This window comes from Myotis davidii, unplaced genomic scaffold (genome assembly GCF_000327345.1).
Source record: "Myotis davidii unplaced genomic scaffold, ASM32734v1 scaffold70, whole genome shotgun sequence".
NCBI lineage: Eukaryota > Metazoa > Chordata > Mammalia > Chiroptera > Vespertilionidae > Myotis > Myotis davidii.
The window spans coordinates 6,112-25,293 of record NW_006282434.1 but is presented as its reverse complement, the minus strand read 5'-3'; the positions used below and the strand labels follow the sequence as shown (position 1 = coordinate 25,293).

The window sequence follows — 19,182 nt, the reverse complement described above, 5'->3', positions numbered from 1 at the left end:
CTTCTATCATTGACAGTCCCTCTAGGTTGTGGGCTGCTTGCCTGTGTTCCTGAGAAGCATCTACGGTACCAGTCTATAGAGTGTGTTTTCTTTAGTGAATTACCGGTATGTTTACCGGTAATAAACTTGCACTGTTTTATGTATATGTTTGATTACATACAGCCTTGTGACAGTTTTCCTGCATGTCATAAGCATTTGAATATAAATTAAAATGTTAAAATCAAATCTGATATTGTTTTACCTTTTATTTGGTGTGTGGAAGGTGTGCGGAAGAGGGGGTAGTCTTATACAGCGAGTATATAACAAACTCTGTATTTTGAGTGGAAATGTTAGGGGGTCGTCTTATACGCCCAGTCGTCTTATACGCCGGCAAATACGGTAATATTCTCCATGTTCATCCATGCTGTTGCAAATGGTAAAAGTTTTGGTTTTTTTATTGTTGTGTAGTATTCCATTGTGTAGATGTACCAATTTTTCTATCCATTCATTTGCTGATGGGCACTTAGGCTTTTTCTAAAACTTAGCTATTGTAAACTGTGCTGCTATGAACATATGGGTACATATATTCTTTCTGATGAATGTTTCGGGTTTCTTGGGATATATTCCTAAATGTGGGATCACTGGGTCAAATGGGAGTTCCGTTTTTAGTTTTCTGAGGAAACTCCATACTGTTTTCCACAGTGGCTGCACTAGTCTACATTCCCATCCAGCAGTGTACTAGAGTTCCCTTTTCTCCACAACCTCACCAGCACTTGTCATTGATTGATGACAGCCATTCTGACAAGTGTGAGGCGATACCTCATTGTAGTTTTAATTTGCATCTCTTGTGACTTCAAAGATTTTTTTCACGTCTCCTGACTTTCTGCATGTCCACTTTGGAGAAGTGTCTATTTATGTCCTTTGCCCATTTTTTGATTGGACTGTTTGTCTTCCATTTAAGTTGTATGAGTTTCCTATATATTTTGGAGATTAACCTCTTATCAGATACTAGAAACCCAGCACACACGAAATCGTGCGTGGTCAGGGTCCCTAGGCCTAGCCTGGCCTCCATTGCATGGCCTCTGCTGCCCTGCGATGCTACGGGAAGCTCCCCGCTATAGGAACCGAGAGGTGCTCCATGCACTTCATGGTGACCGGTTGCCGGTTTGGGCATCTAGCTCTTTATATATATATATATATTAGGATATCATTGGCGAGTATGTTCTCCCATGTAGCAGGCTCTCTTGCTATTTTGTTGATGGTTTCATTTTCATGTAGTCCCATTTGTTTATTTTCTCCATAGTTTCCATTGTCCTAGGAGATGTATTGGTAAACATACTGCTACGAGCAAAGTCTGAGATTTTGGTGCCTATGGTTTCTTCTAGAACAGGGGTGGACAACCCCTGGCATGCGTGCCAAACATGGCATGCCAGTAACTTTTGCTGGCACGCGAAACCCTCTCTTATAATCTCCCATTTACAATTTTTTTCTTAATATCAACTTTTTTATTTTTCAGATAAATTCAGTGTAAGTGCATCTTAGATAAATAAATAATTTTACATAACAAGTTATCTTAAAGACCATAGACATGGATTGACGAAGAGGGGAAGAGCAATTTCTATGCCTCTGCCTTAACTCTCCCTGCCTTCCTAGATCCAACCAGTGTTTTGGTTTCATCCACATACGCTTGTGAATCTTTGTTCTCAGTGATGAATTTTGTTAAGTCTCATAATAGGAGTAGCCTGACGGATGAAAGTAGTAGCTCATGCATATCTCTGAAGGTCACAAAATATAATCCTGATATAAAATCTCTGTCATCAGTGATGCAGCAGCAAAAGTCTCACTGATAATATCAAATGGAGTCATAAAATTTTCTGTCGGACTATCAGTGCACATGTATACTGTATGATCTTGCCTCCTTTGGCAAATATTAATTGAGCATAGTGGCTGGGGTCAATTTCTGGGTTCTGTTTTGTTCCATTGATCTATATATCTGTTCTTGTGCCAATGCCAGGCTGTTTTGAGCACAGCGTCTTTGTAGTATAACTTGATATCTGGTATTGTGATGCCTCCAACTTTGTTCTTCTTTCTCAAGATTATTGCAGCTATCTGGGGTCATTTTTGTTCCATATAAATTTTTAGAGAGTTTGTTCTAGGTCTGTGAAATATGCTGTTGGTATTTTAATAGGGATTGCACTGAATCATAGATTGCTTTGGGTAAAACGGACATTTTAATGATGTTGATTCTACCAACCCATGAACATGGAATATTCTTCCACTTGTTTATATCTTCCTCTATCTCTTTTTTCAGCGTCCTATAGTTTTCAGAGTACAGGTCTTTTACTTCCTTGGTTAAGTTTATTCCTAAGTATCTTAATTTTTTGTTGTGATGGTAAATGGGATTTTTTCTTTTTTTTTTTTTGGTGTTTCTTTCTGAGAATTCATTTTTAGTATATAAAACTGCTATGGATTTTTGGGTGTTAATTTTGTATCCTGCTAAGTTGCCAAATTCATTTAAATCTAATAGTTTTTTGATGGAGTCTTTAGAGTTTTCTATGTACAGTATCATGTCATCAGCAAATAATGAGAGTTTTACTTCCTCCTTTCCAATTTGGATGCCTTTTATTTCTTCTTCTTATCTGATAGCCAGGCTTCCAGAACTATGTTGAACAAGAGTGGTGAAAGAGGGCATCCATAGTGTTTATTTATCTCTGATAATTAGTGAAGTTAAACATTTTTCCAAACTATTTTTTAAAATCACATTCTAACTTTTTCCCATAAACATTTTAACCCTAGGATTTAAATACCAACCTGAAAGTAAATGCTGAAGAGAGGTAGCATTATGTTTGAGAAAATCCTCATTAAAACTTTTCAAATCCTTGTTGAAAAATAGCTTCTGCATTTCTTGAAATAGAACTTTGCTCACAATGTCTGGAAGATTACTATGGTTAGACACTACAAAAACAAATATTTGAAAATTTAAAAAACTTAGGTCAGTTCCTTGAAACAAAATCAGTTGAAATACATTTATTAAGCTTGATATATTTTACAAAGTGAAAATATTATTGCTCCTTTGGAATATAAATACATTCTCGCTTAAAAATGCACTAATTTCTAGTATTATCTTTGCAAGCATGTTTAATTTATAAACTTACCTTCCTTTAAATGCTTTTTGTAAACATTATCTTTTTCTTTGCTTTACAATTTATAAATCTTTTAATGTGCAGCTTAATGAAAGATAGCTAAATTGTCACATCTGCTTTTACATAAATGTTATCTTGTTTATACTTACCAGAGTTAGAAAATTTAATTAGACATTCATGTAACCATGGGTTATTACTGTCTATGGCAAAAGCTCGTTTGACAGACTGCAACATTAACAGAAACTTCCCTGTGTCAGAAAAAATAAATAAATAGGATCAGTATTTATGTCTGATACTTTATTTTAGCCTCACTTAAAATACAGTAACAAAACGTTAACTTTCCTATAATATTTATAAGCAAAATTCAAGGACAACTTTAATTTTCCAAAGAAAAGCATAAAATACCATGAAGAAATGCTTTAAACATTTTGATTATTTAAACTATTCTTAAAATGAATTTGATGATAATATTCTAAGTTATTACCCAGTAAAATTTTGAGTAGAAAAGAAAAAAGGATTAAGATTATTTTTGGAAGGTTGAAATGGAACCCTAAAAACAAAAATAGTTCTAATGGACAAGATTATATTGAATATGGCCACCAATATAATTAAGGGTGGCTAGATGAAAAAAGGTTAAGAGATTAAGAAATACATATGTATATGTATACACACACACACAGACCGACAGCAGTATGGTGATAGCCAGAGGAAAAGGGAGATGGGGAGATGGAAGCGGGTTAAGGGGGAAAAATGGGAATGGAAAAACACTTGACTTTGGGTGGTGAGCACACGATGCAGTATGCAGATGAGTTGTACACACTTGAAACCTGTATGGCTTTTTAACCAATGTTATCCCAATAAATTTAATTTAAAAAAAAAAAAGAAATAAAAAATAATTAAAAACTGAACTCATTACCTTTTCTAAAATATATTTCAAATGCTAATAGATGAGTGTCAATGTTATCAGCAGCAAGGTTCTTAAGTGGTGTGAGGAACTTGATAGCTTCTTCCAAAGGACTTTCTACCTATTTTGAAGCAGAAGGAAAAATTATTATAGTTTAAAAACAGCTAAACAAGTCAAATTTGTCCCCCAATTTTTAAAAAAATATATTTTATTGATTTGTTACAGAGAGGAAGGGAGAGGAATAGAAGGTTAGAAACATCGATGAGAGAGAAACATGGATCAGCTGCCTCCTGCACACCTCCTATTGGGGATGTGCCCGCAACCAAGGTACATGCCCTTGACCGGAATCGAACCTGGGACCTTTCAGTCTGCAGGCCGATGCTCTATCCACTGACCCAAACCGGTTAGGGCTGTCCCCAAATTTTACATTAATACATATCTGAAATAATTTCTACAGTGTATACTAAGAAGAAACTCTCCTCTAACCTCAAGATTTTTCTGTTGGTCTAATAATCAAATAAACATGAGACAAATTAACAAGAGAAAATGCCCAAATTTAATTACATACCATACATACATACATACATACATACATACATATGGGAACCCTGTATACATGAGACAGAGATCCCACATACATGAAAGGTTCAAAGACAGAAAGGGAAAATGAGGTATATATGACATTCTGAGTTAAGGACCACCTCGAGCCTTCAGAAAGGAGGAAGGTAAGAAGAGCAGATGTTTAATAATTAGTAGTTGGCCCTGCTATATAGAGAGGTCAAAAAAGGTAATCTCTGATAATCTCTTACTATGGGAAAGGCCCCTAATTCGATTCTTCTAGGTCAGTGGTTCTCAACCTTCCTAATACCACGACCCTTTAATACAGTTCCTCATGTTGTGGTGACCCCCAACCATAGAATTATTTTCATTGCTATTTCATTACTATAATTTTGCTACCGTTATGAATCATAATGTAAATATCTGATATGCAGGATGTATTTTCATTGTTACAAATCGAACGTAATTAAAGCATAGTGATTAATCACAAAAACAATATGTAATTATACATGTGTTTTCCGATGGTCTTAGGCAACCCCTGTGAAAGGGTCATTTGACCCCCTAAGGGGTCGCGACCCACAGGTTGAGAACCCCTGTTCTAGGTAGTTAAAAGAGGCAGAATTTCTCTTAAGTCTACAAGGTCTTGGTTGCCTTTAGGCACATGTTGGAGTGACTTGTTCTGAATCCCTGCAACAGATCTTTTTATTTAGCCAACTGAAGGACATATTACACCAAGTATATTATAGCCCCTTATACTACAAACATATAAAGTAAGGAGACAAATATAATTGTATCAAATAACAGAGAAAAAGTATTACAAATTAAAAAGTAAGAACAAATTAAAAATTCACAGTAAATAAAACAGGAAAAAAAATATTTCCCTAAATCTAGTCCCTGAATAATTAAATCCTGGAGATGAAGAACTAATGCTTTTTTTTCTTTTTTTTAAAAAATATATATTTTATTGATTTTTACAGAGAGGAAGGGAGAGGGATAGTGAGAAACATCGATGAGAGAGAAACATCGATCAGCTGCCTCCTGCACACTCCCTACTGGGGATGTGCCTGCAACCAAGGTACATGCCCTTGACCAGAATCGAACCTGGGACCCTTGAGTCCGCAGGCCAACGCTCTATCCGCTGAGCCAAACCGGCTAGGGCAAGAACTAATTCTTTGTAGCTAACACATACCTAGCAAGATATATGAAATGCTTCCATATATAATAGATAACTGTATTGCTGCTATAACAAATTAACAAAATTTAACGTCTTAAGACAACACAAATTTATTATCTTGCAGTTCTGTAGGTTAAAAGTTAAATATGGGTCTCTCTGGATTTAAAATCAAGTGTCAGCCAGACTGCATTCTCTTTCAGAGGCTCTAAGGGAGAACATGTTTTAATGTGTTTTTCAGCTTCTCAAGGCTGCCTACATTCTTTTGCTTATAGCTGCCTTCTTCCCACCCCTCCCATCACCTTCTAGGCCAGCAACAGGGGGTGGAGTCCTTTTCATACCACTCCTACCTTCTTTCCTCTTCCACTTTTAAGGGCCTCTTGTGAATTTACATTAAGCCCACCTGGATAATCCAGGCTAATCTCCCATCTTAAGGCCAGCTAATTATAACCTTAAATTCCATTTGCCACCTTCATTCCCCTTTGCCATGTAAATTTAATATAGTCATAGGGTCCAGGGTTTAGAACACAGACACCTTTGGAGGGTCATAATTCTGCCTACCACAACTACAATCTATATATATATAAAACCCTAATATGCAAATAGACAGAATGGTGGAACAACTTAACAACCGGTGGCTATGACATGCACTGACCACCAGGGGGCATGTGCGGAACATGGCAGGTGTCGGCAGCAGGCCACAGAGCGTAAAACGTGGTGGGCATCAGCCACAGCAGGATGGTGGAGCAGGTGAGCAGCAGCGCCAGACCAAGGTGGGGCGCCGGTCACTGTCATCTGGGCGAGCCTCTGGTGGTTACTGAAAATGCTTTGTTCCCACATGCCGCAGTCCCACCTGGTGCTTGCACCCGCTGCTGATGCCGGAGCCACCACTCGCACCCACTGCTGGCACCCGGTGCTGGCCCCGATCACTCAGCACAGATGCTGGCCCTAATCGCCCCTGAGGGCTCTCCACCTCCCCCTGCTCCTGAGGGGCGATCAGGGCAGCAGCTGATGCTCACACCTGCTGACAGCGCCGGCTGGCACTGGTGCTAGCGCCGGCTACGATCACTCCGGACTGTCAGTGGGTGCAAGCGGGGCTGGTGCTGTCAGTGCATGGGAGCAGTGGTGGTGGGAGTGGGGCTGCTGGCAGAGAGGGAACTGGGGATCAAGACCAGAGGAGCTGGGCAGGAGCACAAAGGATGGTCTGAGACCCACCCCTGTGCCCACCGCAGCCTCGCAGCCCACAGTTCCTTTCAAGGTGCACGAATTCGTGCACTGGGCCCCTAGTTCTATGTATAATATGCATTAGCAAAATTCACATATTATCACTCAAAAATTATTTATAGCATATCATTTGTAATGTTACAAATGGCCCTAGCCAGTTTGGCTAAGTGGATATGTGAGACCCCCGAAATGGGACCCTCACTCTGCCCTGCAGACCAACGACGACCCCAATCAACCGCAGGAGACGTCACTTGATGCAAACAGCAAGAGGCTTTATTCCAGCGCGCTGGGGCTCAACTCAAAACTCACGCAGGAGCGGAGTTGGGCCCCGAGCAGAGAGTTTTCCAGATATTTATAGCAAAAATTACACGTTGGGGAGGGGTTGCATGCATGAGGGAGTAAGGAGAACAAAGAAATTCCAAATGGCTTGATAGGGCGTGAAATTCACTCCTCACTCCTGCCTGGTATTTTTACAACCTGCTTATCTCAATGGTTGGCTATCTCCAGGGACAGCCCCAAGGCCCGCGCTCCCCCTATTCCTGTCTGTAGCGGGGGAAGCCTGGGAAGTTTGTGTGGCTTGTAGCATTTTTTATTCTTTCAGATAGAGCGTTGGCCTGCGGACTGAAGTGTCCCAGGTTCAATTTTGGTCAAAGGCACATGCCCAGGTTGTAGGCTTGATCCCCAGTAGAGGGTATGTAGGAGGCAGCGAATCAATGATTCTCTCTCATCATTGATGTTTCTATCTCTCTCTCTCTGAAATCATAAAAATATATTTTTTAAAAATGTTACAAATGGCTTCTGATTTATAAATTTAAATAAAACATGTTTATAGCCAGAACAGAACATTTTACCAAATTAACATAATAAATTCATCTCACCCTTTCTAATTTTTCAGGTATAAGTTCTTCTTTGAGACCACTGGCTTCTTCTTCTTCATCATCCCTTTTTTTCTTTTGATTTTTTTGTTGACGTTCCCTTTCCGCATGCTTTCTCTCTTCTTCTAATTTAGCCTTTTTCTGAGCTCTTCTCTGCTTGCTAAGCATTTTCTTCAATTCTTTAGCTGACAGGTTTTCTATAAATATCCAAATGCATAAACATTCTGAGTCAATGTTTCCATTTTTTCTCATATTCTTATACAATACAAACTATTAATATAGCTTTTTGGGGCTGATGATACCAACTACTCTCTTAAGAGTATTTCAAGGATAAGACAGTGTATATAAGCACACTTATGATCTCTAGACACCACATAAATATCACAAATAAAAGATCAGAAACTTGCCTCTATGCTATTTTTCAAATATTCCTAGATATTAACATTTTAGTGAATAAAAGCTATATATTCTCATTAGCATTATTAGATACTAGAAGTTGTAAGAATAATTATTTTTCCCTAAGGAGCTCAAAGCCTTTTTCAATTACAAACTAATAATAATAATAATAATAATAATGTAAAGAGCCTAGCCAATAGACATTTCTATTTTTCCTGAATTGGCCTTACTGAAGATAAAAATAAAGATTCCAAGTCATTGCATTGGGGTGATTAAGAAGCATTAGCTACAGAACATAATCCTGTTGCTTTTTCTAAAACTTCCCCCAATTTCTCTCTCTCTCTCTCTCTCTGTCTCTCTCTCTCTCTCTCTCTCTCTCTCTCCCTCTCTCTCTCTCACACACACACACACACACAGTCTTCACATCCATTTGATAATGTACTTTTCTATGGATTGTTTATACTAATAACATTCTTAAATGTAGTGTTCTTTCCAAATTTTAAAAAATAGTTCTTTCTCAGTTACCTGAATTTATTTCTTGTTGTTTGCTTTCATTGGTTAAGGGTTTATCATACAATTTCAAGTATATTTCAATTGCAGATCTAGCAGCCTTGAAATAGAAGGCATGTCTTCTGAGCATATCTTCTAATCTCAGAAGATCAACATAGGCACGAAGAGTCATCTTTCTCATGCAGTATGTATGGAAGTCAAATTGATCATCAGTTATCTCAAGAAAATGCTTAAAAACAAAACCACAAAATTATTTCTTACATTGTCAATAATGTCTACTTCTGAAAAGGAAATCATAAAAAGCCCCCAAAACATTTTTAACAGTCACAATTTCACTTATTTGCCCTCTTCAGTGTTTAACACTATGAAGGATAACAAGTTCTTTGCATATAACTGAAGTTTCTTTCTACAATTGATGATCATTCACTAGAAATCATGTTTTGTGATGATACTCAATTTCTATGTAATAAGTCAGATTTTTAAGCCTGGAAATTAGCATGTACTGATATTTTAGTTTTAATGAAACATTTCTCCTCGGTATTCTCTAAACATTGGCATGGCAGAGTTAAACAGCTCTGACTGAAGACTATAGATTCACACAAAATGTCTACAAATCAAACTGCTCTGCTCAACTATGAGCTCTTCAAGAGTAGGCCTTGTCATGTCTATCTCTACTGCCTAGCACAAGGCCCAACACAGCAGACACTCAATAAGCACAATATTGGCCAATTCAAGAGACCAGGTGCTGATCAGGCATGTGACCTCAATTATCTAGATCCTCGATTACTTAAGTTAGGAATAACATCTATATTGCCAATTTCATAAGGTTGTTAAAGATCAAATAAGAGCATACTTTAAAGTTCATTCTAAACTGTGAACTGCTATACAAACAGAGCATTATAGGTTTCTCTCGCTCAATAAGCTACCATTAATCTACCTGCATTCCATTTTAGCAAAGGTTCTTAGTCTGAAGCCTATGTATAAACCTAATAACATTTTCCTAAGGAAAGAGCTTGAAGCTTTCATCTAATTTCAAAGGGTCCATGGCCCCCCAAAAGTTTAAGCACCAATCTCTTACATAGAAAGATTAACTCCCTAGAAACAATTTATACTTTTATTTTCTTCCCTACATGCATCTCTGCCTGCTTTTTTTTCCCCTCCTACTTTTCTACTAGCTTCTCCAAAAACAGAAAAAATAATGATTCAACACACCAATACAGAGCAAGCTCTTCTACCCTTCATATTCCCTCTATCCTGGGGCCTAGTAACTCACCATGCAGAAGACACATTAGTGTCCATATCATTTGATAATTTTAGTTGTCTTGGTAATTAGAAACACACCATACACAGAATTACATTAAGTACCTGAGATTTTAAAAGAATTTTAAGATAAGAAGTACACAATGTGGAAAATGTACACAACAGAAAAAAATGAACATTTTAGTTTTATTTACTTCAAGAATCATGCTTTAATGTTATTATATGTGAAAATTGCATTCCTCCCATCAATAACACAAACCAATTCATAAATAGCAAGCTTGTTTTTTTAAAAAAAGAATTATATATTTCATAAAGTTGTTCATGATCTTCCTTAATGTCAATCAAGTTATGTCTAGCACAGTAAGAATATCTTAAAATTCAATAAAACTGACTAAGGAAAACTGCAGTGCCAAAATTCATGGAGATAAAAACTTTAAGAGGTTACAGGACCTTTTTTAGGCTGAGAAGCAGCACGTTTCAAGAGATATTCCTACCAGCATTAGTAAACATAGATTTTTTTAAGTCAAGTCTCAGAAGGAATCACAAACATTTCAAGCCTCCTCTTTATCAGTAACAGCCCACAGGCTGCCTCTCTCCAGTTAATGTCTTCCATAAATAGGGTAACCAACTTATCCACTTTGCCTGAGGCTTTCAGTTTTTCCACTGAAAACCTTGTGTCTCAGGAACTTGCTGAGCCCTCCAAACTTGAATGTTGATCACTCTATAATAAATAAACTAATGGTGGTAGATCAGATATGACTAGATTAAACTTGAAAACATAGGTACTACAAAATAATTTTGCTTTTGGAAGAAACCATGTTTGGAGAATCCTACTTAAAAACAACTAAATAATCTTAGGTTGATTTTCTATTTTTTAACTTTTTATTTGGAATAATTATAGATACAGAGGAAGTTGCAAGGTAGTATGGAGATGTTCTATACACTCTTCCCTCAGTTTCCCCCAAAAGGCTACATCCTACATAACTATAATACAATATCAAAACCAAAAGACTGGCATTGGTACAACTTGTGTGTACAGTTTTTTAGATTCGAGTAACCAATACCACAATCAAGATACATAATGTATAATTACCACAAATATTTCCCTTGTACCACATCTTGGGTTGACTTTCAGATCTCCAAATTTATAAAACATAAAAATATACTAGGTAACACAAACAGATAAAGTTAGTTTTCCTGCACTTTGATCAAACATGAACATGATAAGATCACTTAGCTCACCATAGACCAGGGGTGGGCAAACTTTTTGACTCCAGGGCCACAATGGGTTCTTAAACTGGACCGGTGGCCCGGAACAAAAGCATGGATGGAGTGTTTGTGTGAACTAATATAAATTCAAATTAAACATCATTACATAAAAGGGTACGGTCTTTTTTTTTTTTTTTAGTTTTATTCATTTCAAACGGGCCGGATCCAGCCCGCGGGCTGTAGTTTGCCCACGGCTGCCATAGACTCTAGGTACCCAAATTTTAACATACTGTTTATGCCCTAACTCAATGCTCCCATCATCATAAACACTAGTTCTTTCTCTTCCTTTTTCTTAGTGATAGGAAGTAGTAATGCAGGAATTGCTTAAATTCCAAAGTTTGCTTGAATCAAAGTAAGACAAGTCAGCAAAGAAGAAATACTATTCAGAGCTTAAGAGTGTGGTTTTCATTAGGCATTTGCTATGAGGCCCTCGCTTCTGACCCAGATTCATCTACCCATTCCTTCTCAGAGTTACTGGAGTAGACTAATAAGAACCCACACACAGAAATACAACAAAAACCTCTGGAATTAAAATATAGTAATAACTAGACCAAAGAGGATAATAAGCAACACTATTTTCTTTATATAGAGAGAATCTGCCATTATAAAGCATGTGTCAATTTGATAAAGATTAGGATGCACTAGAAGATAAAAGTTATGAACTTCCTATAGTTGTGAGCTATCAGAAATCCTACATCTTATCAAAAAGTTTTCGAAATATGTATTGTTGCTCTGTTTCAGATACAAATCAGTACACTAAAATAAAATCAATCTGAAAAACGGGAAAAGAAAATTCAGGTCAGACATTTAAATAATTTTAATTGATTTTATAGAGAGAGGACGGGAGAGGGAGAGAGAGATAGAAACCTCATTGAGAGAGAAACATCGATTGGCCACCCTCCTGCACACACCTACTGGACATCAAGCCTGCAACCCAGGCATGTGCCCTGACCAGAAATCAAACCATGATCACCTGACTCACAGGTTGATGCTCAACCACTGAGCCACGCCGGCCAGGCAAAAATTCAATTCTTGAAAGATAAAATAGTTTAAAATTTTATTCTGAGCACAAGTTTATATCCAATATTTTAAAGACAGTTGTTTTGCTTTGCGTTGAATAAAACTCAACTTCTAAACATCATATTGAGTTAGACTCTCTCTATATAACCTGTATACATAATCCTAAAATCCTATAAGGGGGGCAAGATAAAGACAGAAAAAGTACTACACTGGGCCATTCTAGAATTCTAACATTTCAAATCCAGTTAGTAAGCGCTCACAGCAATATGTATCCCAACTGAAACTGCCTCAAAGAATGAATGCTGGAAGGAGTTCTAAAAGGCACAAGACTTAGCCCCTTATTTGAACTTCTCTATTAACTGACCTTTTATTTAGAGAGTAAACTACAAAGTTTTATTTTTGAAAGGGATCATTTCTTTACTAAAGTATTTTAAACTCAGGAACAAAAGTAACTCATGCAGATACCTATCATAATAAATCTTTTAATTTAGTAATTACTCCTAAATCCTTACAATTACATCATTAAGAATTTTTTAGATTACATTAATTGTATTAGAAATTAATTTTAGAAGCAGAGTCAGTCAACAAGTTTTAATCACCCTATTTGTATTAGGCACTCACATATAATCACTAGATGAGTTACGTCTTATTTTCAGTATGAATTCACTATGAAAAGACTAACAAGTAACATAAGAATAGGCTCTTGTTTATCTGCTTCTAGTTTCTTCTACTCTAAAGCACCAAAGGCAAATCCTAAATACAATAGAGATTCTAGCAATAACAATTATGTACAATGACCAGATGGTTATGATTTTTGCCCTGTTTTAATCTCAACCAATGATTTCCTATACTTTTTTTCTTCAAAAATGCTTTGTCAAATCATGTTTTTTGAACTAGAAGTACAGCTGATTCTTGAACATAGGTTTTTATAATTTTTAAAAATCTGTGTATAAAGAATACCTGTGCAGTTCAAACCCATGTTGTTCAAAGATCAAGTCTATTTTTGATCCATGGTTTGAAATCCACATATGCAAAGGACAGACAGTGGTTATACGATGATTTTCAACTGCAAAGGGGTTAGCGCCCCAAGGGCCCTCAATGTTCAAGTGTCAATTGTACTTAATCTCTGACATTACAGAATTTTACTTCATGTTACTCAGCCAAAATCACTAAAAATTCAAGGTAAAATATCTAAATAAAACCTAGTAATGAAATCATAGTCTAACAACCTTCAAAAATATTAAAAAGCAATTAGTAATATAGTTATTAATGTTAGGAGGAATAGAATGAAGCCAGAAAGTTCATAATTATAACAATCCTAAGGATATTAAAATTTCATTTTCACAGAAAATCTAATAAATTTCCAGTTATGGTCCTGCTGGAATTACTGATCCATAAGTAAACAATCTGTCTCTCACCAAGAATGTCTTGGTTAATGAAAAATGGATCTTTCCTAATTACAATGTTTTAAAAAGTAACAGTCATCAAGCTAGTGATCTACGTTTGTATCACAGAAGAGCCTGATTTACACAATATTTGGATATTTCCTGAATAGTTCACTTATTATCCAAGGGCTTTATATTTTCAAGGAGATGAAAATAGTTCCCAGAGATATAACCATCAAGCCCAGGCTTAAAAAGAAAACAAAGCAAAAACTAGATTATTTATAAAAGGGCTCAGGTATAATCCTAGCTCAAGTTCCCATCAAAAGCCACCCCCTAAAATTTAGCCTTTCCTTTGGGTAACCTCAGAAATTTCATATGGGAAAAAGGCCAAAGTGACTGCCAGAGTGCAGACTTCAGGCTCACCTGACTATGATGCCTGCGGTTTAATACTGCGTCAGCATGGGAACAGTGGTGCCGATTGAGCCCAACTTAGGGCTGCTGAGGACTGCCTCAGGGGTGCATTTGTGGCTCTTTTCCTCCTGTTGTCCATTTGGAAGGAGAGTGCTTCAGAGATGACAAAGAACAGGAAACAAAATTCACACAAAGGAAAAGAAAAGGCCCCTCACTAAGGCACATCACACACATCATCCTAAAAGCAAGTAATAAAAATAAGCCTGCAAATCAGTCACAGACTGCTGTACAAAGTACTGAATGTGAGAACAAATATCCCGGGAAGACAAACTGGAGAGAGGCTGACTACTGAGCAGATCCTGACATAAAGGGAAAAGTGTGTCCTTCTAGGCTAGTAATGAAAATCAAATAATGGCCCGATTAGGGAATAGAGATTTTGAATATATGTTATTAATAGCAATAATGACTGACTAAATTAATCCTTTACTTCTTCCTGTAGACAAAAATATGGAGATGTTGAAATCATAACCATATGAGGATAAACAAAAGCAATCATTTATTCACAACCTCTGAATGTTTGAAAGACTAAAGGTCAAGAATTTTCACAGTGAAATTTCCAAAGTAGATACAAAAGGTAGATGATCCCATGTAGAAAAATAACTGCTTTTTTCCATCACTTTACAAGAGAAAAATAAAGTCAAAATTCTATCAACTTACCCTTTCTACTTCATGGCATTTTTTCAAGGCATCCCCATATCTCCCCAAACGCTGATAAGCTAAAATGCACTCTGTTTGGAACCACATACACTGCATTTCATTTAGATTTTCCATGGCAGATGTTCCTTCCTAAAAAAGAAGCATTCATTAATATAAGAAGCAAGTAATAAAAGAGATTCAAAATATCTCATTTTCTCTTTTACAACTATAGTCTCAAGTATTATGACAATAGCAGTCTATATAATAAAAGCCTAATCAACCATTATGGCAGAACGACCAGAACGACCAGTTGCTATGATGCATAGTGACCACCAGTGGCCAGACGCTCAATGCAGGAGCTGCCCCCTGGTGGTCAGTGTGCTCCCACAGGGGGAGCACCGCTCAGCCATAAGACATAAGGAGCAGTAAGGAGCAGCGAGCCGAGCAGTAAGGAGCAAGGGATCCCAGATTGCGACAGGGCCTAAGCTGGCAGGCAGACATCCCACGAGGGGTCCCAGATTGGAGAAGATGCAGGCCGGGCTGAGGGACACCCCCCCACCCATGCATGAATTTCGTGCACCGAGCCTCTAGTTTTTGTATAAAGTTAGGTTGCTTCTGCTAATGCTTTTTTATTTTTAATCCTCACCCACAGATATGTTTCTACTGATTTTAGAGAGAGAGAGGAAGAGAGAGAAGAGAGGAAAAAGGAAAAAACAAACAAAAAAATCTATGTAAGAGAAACACCGATTTGTTGCCTCCTATACACACCCTGACTGGGGATCAAACTCAAAACCTAGGTATGTTTGCCGAAACCAGTTTGGCTCAGTGGATAGAGCGTCGGCCTGCAGACTGAAGGGTCCAGGTTCAATTCCGGTCAAGGGCATATACCTGGGTTGCGGGCATATCCCCAGTGGGAGATGTGCAGGTGGCAGCTGATCGATGTTTCTCTCTCATTGATGTTTCTAACTCTCTATCTCTCCCTTTCTCTCTGTAAAAAATCAATAAAATATATTAAAAAAACAACAACAACAACAACAAAAAAAAACCCTAGGTATGTTTCCATGTGCCCTGACTGGGAATCGAACACGCAATTTTTTGGTTTACGGAAGGATGCTCTAATCAACTGAGCCACCTAATCAGGTATGCTCCTGCTATTGTTTTTTAACCATTCCCCCCAGAAACACATGCACACACACACACACTCAACCTCCTCTGTAAGAAACCATACATAGGATACAAGCTAAATGGGATTTAAAAAAATAACAAAAATGAATTCTCAAGAACTTTAGTGGCAAACTTCAAACATCACCACAGTAGTGAAGTTTAATTTTACTGACTCATCATTACATGCTATTTCCTACCCTTGTGAACTTGGAGCACATTTCCTCTGCTTCTCTTATCATATTTGCTCGAAGCATATATTTTGCACATTTGGAATTTATGAATCTATCAGCCGTATCTAAAGACTGTGCTTCATCCATCCACTTTGCAGCTTCTTTGAGATTACCTATATGCTTTAAGAGATTAAAATATTACAGAAATTATAGTTTATGATTAAGAGAATATGGATACAATACAAATAACAACAGTTTAGAAAAACAAATTAGAAATTTGGTGCCATTTCTGTAAAATTTATCTAGAAATCTTTAGATAAATTAAAACTCACACTTACTAAGAGCTGAATCAAATGACTAACACTGAGCATAAAAATATGCAAACTAAAACTCTTTAGGATTATTAGAGTATTAGAAATAGATTATCAGGGTTCCACAAAAGTTATTTCTACAGAAAAATAACTCCAAGAGTTCTTAAGTGGTTAAGTTTTTCAATTATTCAAAAAATATGTTTATGATTTTACCTTGTAAATTTTTGCTTTCATATAGAATAATTCTATTAGAGTTGGAGTACTAGCAATTGCAGCATTAATATAATCCAGAGCCAAAGAATATTGCCCAAGTTTATCAAAGTGCTGTGCCAGGAAATACTGAACCCAGAGTAGTGTTGTTGGGGGCTCCTTCTCCCCATTTTCTGCAATCAAACAAATATAAAATTATTATAGGGAAGAAGGCAAAGTAAAGAATAAAGGATATCAGATACTTTCTCTGCCCCAAAGCATAATGAAATAAAAAATTGTTATAATAATAAACAGTAAAAAGCCAGCAAAATAACCAATTTCAACAGGAAGAGGTATGACTTCTTGCCATCAAGTTCAAAAAGTAGCAGCCAAGCAAAGAAATAAGATACTAGTTTCATAGGCTTCTAACCCCACCCTCACTCCAAAGAAAGTTCTGAAAAAAGAAGGTAAATCAATCTAACTATGAATTCTCAAGGCTGGGAGCGTAAGACAGCAGACCCAGGAAAAGTCAAGGAAAATAGATAGGAGAAAAAATGTCCCTAACTACCACTGCAAGATTTCCACAAAGGCAAGAACTGCCAGGGCTTAACATTGTCTAGGCTTCAACACTAAATCAGGGAAACCCAAAGTTGAAGAGTATGAAGAAGACTAGAGGCCCAGTGCATGAAATTCGTACATGGGTAGGGTCCCTAGGCCTGGCCAGCAATCAGGGCTGATCAGGGCCTTCTGGCTGCCAGCCAGGACCTTCCTTCATTCCGCGCCACCCCCTGGTGGTCAGCACACATCATAGCAAGTGGTCGAACTCCCAAGGGGACACTTTGCATATTAGCCTTTTATATATATAGACTAGTGGCCGGGTGCACAAAATTCGTGCACATTAAAAGGAATTTAATTACAGGAAATATTTTAATATTGCTATTTGCCCTTTCTCTATAATACAAGAGTCAGCATGCCGTGGGACCCAGAGTCAAGTCCCTGCACACCTGTGTGAGCCTTGAAATCACGCAAGACCCAGACCTGGCCAGCCCCAACCTCATCAAGCCCCACAGGGCAGGGGGCACAGCCTCAGGTCCCTGTCAAGCCCCACCAGGCGGGGAACATGGCCTCAGGTCCCATGGCCCTGGCGCCGGGGCAGGGGGCATGGCCTCAGGTCCCCTGGCCCCAGCGCGAGGGCATGTCAACCATTTGCATATTAGCTCTTTATTATATAGGATACTTTCCTGACAAGGTAGAAATAACCCTATGTGACAACAACACTCACATACAATCAGCTGTTACCCATCCTGTATCCTCAAGCTACAATAGAGTAGATAAAGAAATAAACACCAAGCTCTCAAAATAGATTACAGAATTGGCTAAATTCTACAGGTATAAAATGAGGAAAAAAGGATGAAAAAGAGAATTTACCCATACTACATCAGAAAGACTCAGGTCATCTAGACTAGCTACCAAATAAAACAACAACATGAAAACACACAAATTACTATAAATTAAACACAAATAATAAAGAAAGGCAAAGAGCCCAGCATTTATCTTGTTCCTCCTCCATAAACTATAGTTCAGAGGAACTGAATATTTGATGAGGGGAAGCTCTTTATAACATTTCTAACTAATAAATACAGAAGAAATGATGATATGAATAAGGGATTGGGGCAAAGATTCTCAGTGGCTGCTGAAACCATTAGGTAAGAGGCCAATGAGGATGCTTTAATGGGTAGATCAGGCTGGCACTGTCTAAACCAGCCATGGGCAAACTATGGCCCGCGGGCCGGATCCGGCCCGTTTGAAATGAATAAAACTTAAAAAAAAAAAAAAAAAAAAGACCGTACCCTTTTATGTAATGATGTTTACTTTGAATTTATATTAGTTCACACAAACACTCCATCCATGCTTTTGTTCCGGCCCTCCAGTCCAGTTTAAGAACCCATTGTGGCCCTCGAGTCAAAAAGTTTGCCCACCCCTGATCTAAACCCTGACCAACCTTAACATTACAAAGAGACAGAGTATCTTCTGCCTCAAGTTGTGATATAACAGGAGCACAATGCATCACATATGAAGTACTCAAATAGAACCTGATTCTTCTAATCAAGCCTGTAAATCTAACTATAAGTTTACAAGAAATATGAATGATAGCAAAATATATTACATGATACCATGAGAAAGCAAATCAGCCAAATCCAGAATATGGGACATTCCACAAGACAAATAACCTTTCAACAAATAACATTTTTTTAAAAAGTGAGTGGAGGATAGAGGAACCGAAGATGGCGGCATAGGTTAACACCAGAGATTGCTGCCTTGAACAACCAATTCAAATTAAGCTTGAACCAGGGAAAGGACAACATCCAGAGCCACAGGAGGGCTGGCTGAGTGGAAATTCTACAACTAGGAGTAAAGAGAATATTATATCCAGACTCAGAGGAGCCGCAGTGCTGAAGTGAAATTCTCAGGTACAGAGTGCGCGCGGAGCGGGGCTGGCGGCGCGGCGCGGAGCAAACAATCGGGAGGGAGTCGCAGACTCTGAGC

The 19,182-nt window shown here is 37.7% G+C and overlaps 1 protein-coding gene across 1 annotated transcript in view; it reads right to left on the bottom strand.

The window, feature by feature from the left end:
* NAA16 (N(alpha)-acetyltransferase 16, NatA auxiliary subunit) overlaps positions 1 to 19,182 on the bottom strand; it is a gene marked incomplete at its 5' end in the record, with an annotated part of 27,170 nt that overhangs the window by 5,601 nt on the left and 2,387 nt on the right. The window contains 8 exons of the mRNA XM_006752968.2: positions 2,791 to 2,934; positions 3,272 to 3,370; positions 4,039 to 4,147; positions 7,858 to 8,051; positions 8,776 to 8,989; positions 14,823 to 14,951; positions 16,163 to 16,315; positions 16,660 to 16,829. Coding sequence (XP_006753031.2) covers positions 2,791 to 2,934; positions 3,272 to 3,370; positions 4,039 to 4,147; positions 7,858 to 8,051; positions 8,776 to 8,989; positions 14,823 to 14,951; positions 16,163 to 16,315; positions 16,660 to 16,829 — 1,212 coding nt within the window. The remainder of the gene's footprint in view (positions 1 to 2,790; positions 2,935 to 3,271; positions 3,371 to 4,038; positions 4,148 to 7,857; positions 8,052 to 8,775; positions 8,990 to 14,822; positions 14,952 to 16,162; positions 16,316 to 16,659; positions 16,830 to 19,182) is intronic.